The 12,063-nt window shown below is 38.0% G+C and overlaps 1 protein-coding gene and 1 pseudogene across 1 annotated transcript; both read right to left on the bottom strand.

Annotated features, from left to right (window-relative positions):
• Nucleotides 1-329: 329 nt before the first annotated feature.
• On the bottom strand, nucleotides 330-10,271 carry LOC120139121 (annotated as a pseudogene).
• Nucleotides 10,272-10,564: 293 nt separating this feature from the next.
• On the bottom strand, nucleotides 10,565-11,734 carry LOC120139116 (F-box protein At3g07870-like). Its single transcript, XM_039154442.1, has one exon. The coding sequence runs from the start codon at nucleotides 11,732-11,734 to the stop codon at nucleotides 10,565-10,567; it is 1,170 nt and encodes a 389-aa protein (XP_039010373.1).
• Between the last annotated feature and the right edge of the window lie 329 nt (nucleotides 11,735-12,063).

Here is a 12,063-nt window from a genome sequence, read left to right as displayed (position 1 = left end):
AGAAACAACCTTGAATTATTCAATGATCCCAAATGAATCATTTGGCTGCAAGTTTTTTGGTATGTAAACTCTAATGCTAAATTCTCTGGCCCATGTCTCCTTCATAACCCAAATCTCCAATTCTTCGATATCATTACCAAAACAAACCACAGATAGCCAACCTCTTAGAGCCACAAGTTAAAGAATTTTCTTGTTGGCACATATGTAATCAGGCTTAGGGACCTCCTTGAATTGTTCAACAGCTAAGTCAAAGGACATAATAACGTTAGTTGTAGCTATACAGTTAAGTTTGTCACTAAGTAAAACCTTACCAACAGTCAAAACATGAACTAAGGATTCAATTGTGGGGGATCGACCGAAGGCAAGGTAGCGGCGTAAACCCTATAAGTTCTCATATAAGATATCTTGATAACCTTATATTTCTTCGTGGTCGGATCAAAGCCAAACCCCAAAAGTCTAGGAGGATAAGTAAGCTTTGGCAGCTCCACAAGGTCCTAGGCAAAAGGATTATAAATGCAGAGTTGAAAGCTCGGGTAAGTGGTACGCTTGCATAGTAATCCATTACACGAACTCAGTAATTGAAAGTTTAGAAAGGGTGGCATGGAAAGCTTCTTTGTGGTCATTATCACGTTCTTTTTGTCCTGATCGCTCGAGAAATCTCCAAAAAAAAGATCATTGTGGATGGGGTGATCGGTGATTTGATAAGTGAAGGTTGGATCATTGTCGACCATGCGTTTGAGATGCTCGTGAATAAGTACTTTATCTTGTATTAAGATACGCTAGGCTCAACACACAGACTTTGTAAAGCCCCAAAACCCAGTTTAGTAGTTCAGGTTAACCCGAGACCCATTTTAGAGCCCAAAATAATTATTAAAAATATCTTAGACTAAGGCTAAGTGGATTTAGGCTGTGTTAGGCCCAAAAGACTTATACAAGGTGATGATATTCATATGGGCTTGAAAGTATAGGGACCTAAAGTGTAGTTTACCCATTTTATTTCAGTTGGAAATCTTCCCCTTGTTTTTATATATTTTCACGTGAATCAAAGCCCCAACAATCTTACCAAATACTCTTTTCTTTCTTCCTTCTAACATTTTCCATTTTCCATTTTTCTTCCTCTTCCATCTCAAATTCAAGTTTCTCCAAGCATTTCATTTTCCATTTAGTTAAACCAAGGTAATAGCATGAATTCTCATCCTACAAGCTTTAGATTAAGCCTCATTTTATAAGATTTTATCATGGTTTCCAAAAATGGGTTTTTGGGAAGTATAGTAAAATCTAAGGATCCAAGGTGGGTTGCCTAGGTTTTAGGGTTAAGAAATGTTCTAAATATTATCTTCAATACGTAGACAACTTAGAAATTTCATTTTTCTTGCTCTTGTTTAGAAAAAAAAATGGGTGGAAGCTCAAATAAAAAGGGAAGGAAAAAACATATCTAGAGTGATTGAGGATTAGCATTTAGCCAAGGATAAAAGGTATCCGCACCTACAATTTCTCCATACTCTTAGTGGGTCATTTTAATGCATTAAATAGCATGAAGGTAAAAAATAAAATTTTCCATGGTAGATTCTATGTTTTGAAAGTTTGAGCATGCCTAAAGCCTTATGTATGATCATTTCTAATCATATAAGACTTTAAAGAATGTTTGGGGACCTCACTAAGGTCTTTGGGAGTGAAATATAGCATTTTCGTACATGAATTGTGTATCATACAGGTTGAGTATCGATAATATAAGGTTAGTATTGATACTTGCTCTTCATTTATGGGTAAAACATGTTTTTTGGGAAGGAGAATCGATATTCTTTTAAGAGTATCAAAACTTTGACTCATAGTTTCGAAACTACTAGGAAGTATCAAAACCAGGCATTATAGAACGTTTAAAAGTATCGATACTTTTATAAAGTATCAAAATGTTTGCAGGAGTATCGATACTCTTGGGCTAGTATAGATACTTTCAGTCTGTTTTGGGAAAAAAAGGTTAGTTTTTAAGGGAATTAGAGTCGAGGTACCCAAACACTTCATTATATCATCAAATAAGATTACAAGTGGAATAATAATAAAGATTAATTCAAATGTAGAAACAAGATAAAATAGGGACATCTAAAACTAGCCTTGTTTGATGCTCAGGAAACGATTCAGACACCCGAGTTCCATTAGTTCAGTGTTTTGAAGTATAGAATTAGTCCATATATCCTTAGGTAGGGTGAAAGGCCCTTAAAAAGACTAGTTAGGGCGCAAAGTCTGACACTCGCAAAGGGTGGGCTAGTCGGGGGTGTGGTGTCTGATGTAGATATTCTAGGGGCCACATCTTTGGTAGACTAGAGGGATGCATAAGCTCTGAGATGCAGAAATCCCTCAACCGTACCATGATGTCTACCACAGTGTAAAGAGTGAGTATCGCATGGATACTCACTAATGATTTGATTGATTGTTTGGATAGATTCATTTTATCTCGTATTCAGTTATTAAAGCATGTTCTAAATGTACCCCTGTTAGTATGTTTTAGTTGTTAGTGTGGCATTAGACTAGTTAGCTCAGCGTTTGAAATTTATTTTCTTAAACAGATTAGGTGAAGATCAATAGAGGAGCCTTTTTACTAGAAAAAATCGAGACCAAACAATAGAGCATAGTACATTTAAAATTTCTAGAGGGCATGTATATTCAAAGTTTCTATTTTGTGAATTTGAGTCGTAAATTGTTTTAAATACATGGTCTGTATATTTTGATTTATTTTGTAATTATGGGAGCTCCCGACTATAAAATATTTTACATGGATTTTATTATCTATTTTATTGCAAATATTTACACATGAAGCTTTAATTTTAAGTGAGTATGATAAAGTAAATTTGTTGGTTAGCCACTTTAGTGGTTCCATGTGGCACTCTCATTGGTCGACTGTATATCGTACTAGTGTAGGGTATTACATTTAATGGCATCAGAAAAGTCAAATTTTACGTTCCTAGGGCCCGCTAGTCAAAGTCATTAACAGTTTATAAATATGCATGCCTCTAGGGATGTCAAGAGTACTTCTACTTCTGAAAAAATTTAAAATGACCCTTATTATTGTTTCAATTTCAGAGAGTAAATATGGATGAGAGCCTAGGCCACAGTCATGAGGGTAGACATGATAGTAGGGCATCCCTTGCGGATGAGTTATGTGATGAGTTTGTCCCTAATATTGAGGTTGAGGAGCCTAAGGATGCAGGGGTCGAGAGGGAGACCTTCTTTAGGGATCTGACAGAGACCCTTAGACTTATAGTTAGAGTTATACCCAGAGTACCTACTACTCCACCTGCCCAACCATTCCAGTCATCCCCACCTACCGTAGCACTGCAGGAGACCTCAGTTGAGAGGCTCCGGAGATACTAGACCACAAATTTCTTTAGCACAGGAGACGACAACCCCGTAACCGTATATCAGTGGCTTAGAGAGACCTTTCTGACCCTTCGCCAGCTCCATCTTTCTTCCGAGGGTATGTTAAGTGCATAATCTCTTTGTTAAAGGGTGACAATATCGATTGGTGAGAGACGGTAGAGATATCCCTACAGTCAGAGCGACCTACCTGGGATCGCTTCTTAGAAGAATTTCGACAGAAGTATATCGTTGAGACACATATGGATGCTTTGAAGGACCAGTTTATTCAGTTGATTCAGGGTGAGCGTACAGTGTTTGAGTATGAGGTTGAGTTCCTTCACCTAAGATATTATGTACCTAAGCTGTGTCGACATAGTACCACTGCTATTGGAAGTTCAAAGAGGGCCTTCGTTTGGACATTTTGACAGACCTAGCTGCCGACTCACCGAGAGTATTTTCTGAGTTAGTCTAACAGGAGAAAGCTGTTAAGATCGTTTTAAGAAGAGAACAACAAATATAGAGGCTACCTCGGGCTAGAACAAAGGAACAATAGGGTCATCAGGATCGACCCAACAGTTGAAGAGAGCGAGAAATTCTCAGGGGTCCTGGAGAGCCCTAGCATGCCAGTCTAGCAAGTCTACTCAGAGTGCGAGCAGAGGGGGAGGTTGATCTAGTTAATTTAGGAGGTCACTGGCTACTGCTTCAGTAATGAGTTTTAAAGGTTCTTCGAGGAATCAATCTTATCCTACTTGTCATGCCTGTGCAAAGAGGCATCAGGGAGAGTACCGACAAGGGTCCAGGGGTTGTTACCGTTGTGGATCCCTGGACCATTTGGTGAGTGATTTCCTAGAGACTTTGGAGGTGACCCCAGCCACTAGTAAAAAATCAGCTCTATCAGTTCAGAGAGGTAGAGGACCCCAGAGAGGTGATAGTTTTGCATTCTGATAGACTGGTAGGGGAACAGTCAGATCAGGAGCCAGTGTCGAGCCCAGAGTTACCGCTCGCCAATATACAGTTAGAGCTAGGAATGACTGTGATACAACTGACGTGATCTCAGGTACTTTTACCGTGTTTTCCCTTCCAGTCACTACTTTGATTGACCCTAGATCCACTCACTCCTATATCTGTTATGATTTAGTTCAAGAGAGAAACATCCCAACTAAGAACCTTAATATAGGAGTCTGAGTGTCCAGCCCTTTAAGATTAGATATCATAGTAGACAAGGTTTATCGTAGATGCCTGGTTTAGATTCAGGGCGAGATCTTTTCAGCCAATCTTTTAGAGCTACCATTCAGAGAATTTGATTTGATTCTGGGAATGGATTGGTTGTCAGAGTACGGCGCGAGCTTGAGCTGTAAACTTCGACATCTTAAACTTAGAAAAGAAGATGGAACCCGAATCGTAATATTAGGTGAGAAATATAAGGGTACAAGATTTATGTCGGCTTTTAACGCGTAAAGGATGTTGGATCAGGGTTGTAAGACATTCTTGGCTCATATAATTGACACTCGAGTTGAAATTCCAAGAATTGAGGATATTCAAACTATTAGAGACTTTCTAAATGTTTTTCCAGAGGAGTTATCGGGTTTGCTGCCAAACATAGAGTAAGAGTTTGGAATCAAAGTAGTGCTCGATTCTGCTACGATGTTCATTGCTCCTTACCACATGGCACCGACAAAGTTAAAAGAATTAAAGTCACAAATTCAAGAGTTGCTTGAGAGCACCAGTCCATTTTGTTAAAAAGAAGAATGAGTCGATAAGGCTTTACATCAGCTTTCGTCAGTTGAATAAACTGACTATTAAGAATCAATGACCTTTTCAACTAGCTTAAAGGAGCTTATGTTTTCTTCAAGATAGATTTGAGATCTGGGTATTATCAACTAAAGATTAAAGAAGATGATATCCCAAAGACGGCGTTTAAGACAAGATACGATCATTATAAGTTCCTTGTGATGCCGTTGGACTAACAAATGCCCCGAGGACGTTCATGGATCTCATGAACCAAGTTTTCCACCCATACTTGGACCAGTTCATAGTGGTCTTCATTGATGGCATCTTGGTATAATTGAGGTCAGATGACGAGAACAATCAGTATCTTCGCTAAGTTTGGAAAATGTGAATTTTAGTTATTAGAGGTTTCATTTTTGGGGAATGTGGTAGCAACAGACATATTTGAGTTGATCCTTAAAAGATTCATGCGATACTCGAGTGGGATCTTCTAAAGAGTGTAACTGAAGTGAGGAGTTTCTTGGGACTTGCAGGCTACTATCGTAGATTTATGAAATGTTTTTCAATGATAGCAGCCTCGATGACTAAATTACTTCATAAAGGAGTACCATTCATTTGGGGTAAAAAAATCAAAGCAATTGCAAACAGTTGAAGACTCTTTTAACCCAAGCCCTAGTTCTAACTCAATCAGAGTTGGGAAATAATTCACAATTTATAGCGACGCTTCACTAAACGACCTATGATGTGTGTTAATGCAAGAGGGAAAGGAGGTCGCCTATGCTTCTTGTCAGCTTAAGCCTCACAAATGGAATTATCCTACTTACGATCTAGAACTTACAACAGTAGTATTCGAGCTCAAGATTTGGAGACACTACCTATATGGGGATAAATGTTATATTTTCACAAATCACAAAAGCTTGAAGTATCTGCACACCCAGAAAGAATTGAATATGAGGTAACAAAGATGGGTTGAGTTACTAAAGGACTATGATTGCATAATCGATTATAACCAGGGAAAAGCCAATGTGGTAGCAAATGCGCTGAGCCGAAATTCAATATTAGATTTAAAAGCACTTTTAGCACACCTGAGCATTTCTAGTGATGGTGGATTATAGGCCGAGCTCCGAGTAGAATCTGATATAGTAAGTGAGATCAAGAGACTACAATATTTAGATAATAGTATAAGATTTCGTGTGGAGTGAGTTCTTCTAAGTGAGATCTCAAGGTTTGGGTTGCGTTGATAAGATGTATTATATTTTAAGGGACATCTTTGTGTCCCGAAAGTTGATCAGTTACGTGAAAAGATCCTTCATTAAGCCTATTGCAGTCCACTTTCAGTTTATCCAGGAAGTAATAAGATGTGTAAGGAACTTTGACCATTGTATTATTGGCTGGGGATGAAGATAGATGTTTTTTAATTTATAGCAAAATGTCTGGTGTGTCACCAAGTTAAGGTGGAACATCAAGTTCCCTCAGGTTTATCGCAGTCGATTCAGATACCGCAACGAAAGTGGGACAAAGTGACTATGGATTTCATTATCGATTTACCGATGATGAGACGCAAGCACGATACAATATGGTTAATAGTAGATCATTTGACCAATTTCTTGCCAGTTAGAATGGATTTCACTTTGGAAAGATTGACACAACTCTCCATCAGGGAGATAATAAGATTAGATGGATTTTTTACCTTAATTATTTCAGACAGAGACCCCATATTTACTTCTCGATTTTGGGAAGCTTTATATGAATCTTTAGGCACCAGTCTCCATTTCAATACTACGTTTTACCCTCAGACAGACAATCAATGAGAGCAAATTATTCATGTTCTTAAAGACATGCTCAGGTGTGTGGTTATGGACTTTGAGGGTAGTTGGGAGGATTATCTATCTTTGGTGGAGTTTGCGTATAATAACAGTTACCAGTCGCGCATTCAAATGGCTCCATACGAAGCTCTATATGGGCGAAAGTGTAGAACTCCCCTCTGTTGGACTAAACTTAGTGAAGTAAAAATAATGGGACCATATCTAATCCGAGAAACCGAAGTAAAAGTTAGGATAATTCAAAGTAGACTGAAGGAGGCATCGGATAGAAAAAAAGTTATATGTAGATTTGAAGCGCAAAGAAATCGAGTTTGCTATGGGCAACAAAGTATTCCTTAAGGTGTCTCCATAGAAGAAAGTACTTCGGGTTGGGCGAACAGGAAAATTGACTCTGCGTTTTATCGGTCCTTACGAGGTGATTAAGATAGTTGGACCTGTAGCCTATCGTTTAGCCCTTCCTCCAGAGCTGGAACACATCCATAATGTATTCCATGTATCCATGTTATGAAGGTATTGTTCAGACCCGTCACATGTTTTAACCTTTGAGCAGGTTGAGTTAAGCCCGAACATGACCTATGAAGTGAAGCTGATCAGAATCCTAACCAAGGAGGTGAAAGAATTAAGGAACAAGAATATTTCTCTAGTAAAGGTTCTTTGGAGAAACCATGGAGTCAAGGAAGTCACATGGGAAACCGAGGAAGACATGCAGCTCCAGTATCTGTATTTGTTTTACCCAGGTAAAAATTTTGAAGAGGAAATTTCTTATTAGGAGGGGAGAGTTGTAATGCCTCGAAACCCAGGTTAATAGTTTGAGTCAACCCGATACCCATTTTAGAGCCCAAAATAATTATTAAAAATATCTTAGGCCAAGGCTAAGTGGATTTGGGTTGTGTTGGGCCCAAAAGGCTTATGTAAGGTGATGATATTCACATGGGCTTGAAAGTATAGGGACCTAAAATATAGTTTACCCATTTTATTTTAGCTGAAAATCTTCCCCCTTGTTTTTATATTTTTCACGCGAATCAAAGCCCCAACAATCTTACCAAATACTCTTCTCATTCTTCCTTCTAGCATTTTCTATTTCTCTTCCTGTTCCATCTCAAATTCAAGTTTTTCCAAGCATTTCATTTTCCATTTGATTAAACCAAGGTAAGAGCAAGAATTCTCATCCTACAAGCTTTAAATTAAGCCCCATTTTATAATATTTTATCATGGTTTCCAAAAATTGGTTTTTGGAAAGTGTAGTGAAATATGATCCAATATGGGTTGGCTAGATTTTAGGGTTAAGAAATGTTCTAAATATCATCTTCAATACATAGACAACTTAGAAATTTCCTTTTTCTTACTCTTGTTTAGAAAAAAAAGGTGGTGGAAGCTCAAATACAAAAAGGAAGGAAAAACATATCAAGAGTGATTAAGGATTAGCATTTAGCCAAGGATAAAAGGTATCCACACCTACAATTTCTCCATACTCTTAGTGGGTCATTTTAATGTATTGAATAACATGAAGGTAAAAAATAAGCTTATTTAGCATATGCATGGTATATTATATGTTTTGAAAGTTTGAGCATGCCTAAAGCCTTATTTATGATCATTTTTAATCACATAAGACTTTAAAGAATGTTTGGGGACCTCACTAAGGTCTTTGGGAGTGAAATATAGCATTTTCGTACGTGAATTGTGTATCAAGTAGGTTGAGTATCGATACTATATGGTTAGTATCAATACTTGTTCTTCATATATAGGTAAAAATTTGTTTTCTAGGTAGGAGTATCGATACTCTTTCAAGAGTATCGAAACTTTGGGTCATAGTTTTAAAAATCCCATGAAGTATCGAAACTGGGCATCACATAATGCTTAAAAATATCGATACTTACATAAAGTATCGAAACTTTTGCATGAGTATCAATACTCTTGGGCTAGTATCGATACTTTCAGTCTATTTTGGGGAAAAAGGTCAGTTTTTAAGAAAACTAGAGTCGAGGTACCCCAACACTTCATTATATCATCAAATAAGATTACAAGTGGAACAATAATAAAGATTAATTCGAATGTAGAAACAAGATAAATAGGGACAACTGAAACTAGCCTTGCTTAATGCTCGAGAAACGATTCAGAAACCCAAGTTCCTTTAGTTCAGGGTGTCTAAGTATAGAATCAGTCCAGATATCCTTAGGTCGCAAGGCCCTTAAAAAGACTAGCTAGGGCGCAAGGTCCGACACTCGAAAGGGGTGGGCTAGTCGGGGGTGTGGTGTCTGGTGCAGAGATTCTGGGAGCTACATCCTCGGTAGACTAGAGGGGTGCATGAGCTCCGAGATGCAGAGATCCCTCAGCCACACCATGATGTCTACCATAGCGTAGAGAGTGAGTATCACAAGGATACTAATGATTTGATTATTGTTTGGATAGATTTATTTTATCTCATATTCAGTTATTAAAGCATGTTCTAAATGTACCCTTGTTAGTATGTTTTAGTTGTTAGTGTGGCACTGGGCTAGTTAGCTCAACATTTGGAATTTGTTTCCTTACGCAGATTAGGTGAAGATCAGTAGAGGAGCCTTTTTACTTGAAGAAATCTAGACCAAACAACATAGCAGAGTACGTCTTAAATTTCTAGAGGGCATGTATATTCAAAGTTTCTATTTTGTAAATTTGAGTCGTAAATTGTTTTAAATACACTGTCGTTATATTTTGATTTATTTTGTAATTGTGGTTAGGGATGGGCATGAGTCGGGTTTTTGGTCCACCCGACTCGACTCCAGAACAATGAATCCTCCACCCGAGATCCGACCCAACCCGCATGAAACAAGATTTCACCCACCCTGAACCCAACCCGATATATAACTTAAAAACCCGACCCAACCCAACCCGAAATAATAAAAAAATTTATTTTTATTCAATAAAAATAATGACTTAATTGAAAAAATAATATATAGAGGGGTATTATTGTAGCTATACCTAAATATATAAGGTAAAATTATATTTTTTTCGGGACGGGTCGGGTATTTTTCACCCTAAACACGACCCGAACTTCACATTTAAAAAATCCGACCCGATTGGGTCAGGTCAGAACCCATCGGGTTCGGGTCTCATACCCATCCCTAATTGTGGCAACTCCCGACTGTAAACTATTTTTACATGGATTTTATTATCTATTTTATTGCAAGTATTTACACATGAAGCTTTAATTTCAAGTATGATAAAGGAAATTTGTTGGTTAGTCACTTCAATGGTTCTGTGTGACACTCTCATTGGTCAACTGTGTGTCGTACTGGTATAAGGTGTTACAGACTTGGATTGCACTATGGCTGGCACCGGAAGCCTTGATAGTATCTCAAGCACAAGCGCTTGAGGAAGACGATCCATTTGGCTAGTTTTCTGTATTTGTGTTCTCTACTTTCTTCGTGTGGAAAGATTTAATATAAGATATGGTTGTATTATTTGAGACGGCTTTGCGATGGAATCGAAATTGAAATTCCATAGAATATTATATTTTTTACAATGATCAATTCGGTCGTAACAACAAACAACAAAAACTAGAGGTTAAGTACATAGTTTTACACACGGCACGAATTCAATATAGAAAATGAAAACATTGGTTGTATCCAACTTTTTAACTACTTTTGCCTAGCATAAAATCCTGCGTCAGTACTTGGCTGTTACGTATTGACAAATGCATCGATCCAACTGAGGCATGCAGCATGAAGGACAACCCTGAAACACCTCGGAATCCCTTCAAATGCAAGTTGAAGATCCTGGAATGTCATGCAATGGGGATCATAGACAACGACTGCTTTACTTTTGTACTCTAATAAGATCCCTCCACTCCTCAACAGGCATAGGACTCGCATGCACTTTTTAGGCGAGTAATACATGGAACTATTCAATGATTCCCTCACATCATTCGGCTGCAATATTCTTGGTACGTAAGCTCCAATGCTAAATTCTTTGACCCAAGACTCCCTCACATCATACTCCTTCATAACCCAAATCTCCAATTCTCTATCATCGTCATTAAAAGAAACCGCCGACAGGCAACCTCGTAGAACCACAATTTCATGAAATTGCCTGTCCGAACTGATGCAATCAGGCCCAGGGACCTTCTGGAACTGTTCATTAGCCAAGTCAAAGGACATTATACGATTAGTAGCAATGTTTTTATCGGGATAAGAAATCCAATGCAGTTTCCCATTGACCAAAACCTGAGAATTTTGCCACATAAAATGGAATGGAAAGCTTCCCAAATTTCTCCATGAGGGGCTACCAACACTCAAAATATGAACCACAGATTCAATTGAAGAAGAGGATGCTGCAATCAGAGGAGCTCTACGAGTTATTCCTTTATATAAAACCTCAACAACCTTATACTTCTTTGTGGTAGAATCGAGACCAAATCCCAACACCCCCACATGATGACTAGGGTGCTTTGCTATTTGCTTCGGCAACTCTATATAGTCCCTGGTGAAAGGATTATAAATACAGATCAGTCCAAAGCTTCCGTGAGTGCCACGCAAGCATAGCAATCCATTACATGAACTCAGCAAATGGAAAGTTGGCAATGGTGGCATGGTGAGCTTCTTTGTTATGATCATCACGTCCCCATGGTTTGAGAAATCTCCAAAATAAAGCTGGTTTTGGGCGGGTTGATCCCTGATTTGTAAAATGAAGGTGGGGTCGTTCTCGACCACGCGGTTGAAATGCTTGTTGACAAGCGCTTGGTCTCGTATTAAGATACGCCAGCCTCGGCTCACGGACTTGGATTGAACTAAGCTTGGGGTTGGAAGCCTTGATAGTATATCAAGGACAAGCTCTTGAGGAAGACGATCCATCTCACTAATTGGTTGTTTTCCTATACTTTCTTCCTCCTCAAGTATTGTGTGATATAGTTGTATTATTGAAATAAGGCTTGGCGATGGAAACGGAATTGAAATTGAATAGAATATTATGCCTCGACAATGACAAAGTCCATTTTAATAAAAAAAAGAAAGAAAGAAAGAAAAGGGCATATGATTTGGTACTAAATAATTTTAGACTCAATGCTATATATAAAGAAAATTATCTATGTTGTATATATGTTTTTTAGTTCATACTAAGTTTATTTATTTTGATGTTACGTGTCTTATTTAGAATTTATAATTTTAGGTTTTATGATTTGGAA

This window comes from Hibiscus syriacus, unplaced genomic scaffold, assembly GCF_006381635.1.
Source record: "Hibiscus syriacus cultivar Baekdansim isolate YM2019G1 unplaced genomic scaffold, ASM638163v2 tig00110724_pilon, whole genome shotgun sequence".
Lineage (NCBI taxonomy): Eukaryota > Viridiplantae > Streptophyta > Magnoliopsida > Malvales > Malvaceae > Hibiscus > Hibiscus syriacus.
Note: the sequence above shows the minus strand (reverse complement) of the source record. Positions and strands in the feature narration are given on the sequence as shown.

Coding starts and splice junctions, on each gene's coding strand:
- LOC120139116 (XM_039154442.1), bottom strand. CDS start 11,734: ATGGATCGTCTTCCTCAAGAGCTTGTCCTTGATATACTATCAAGGCTT.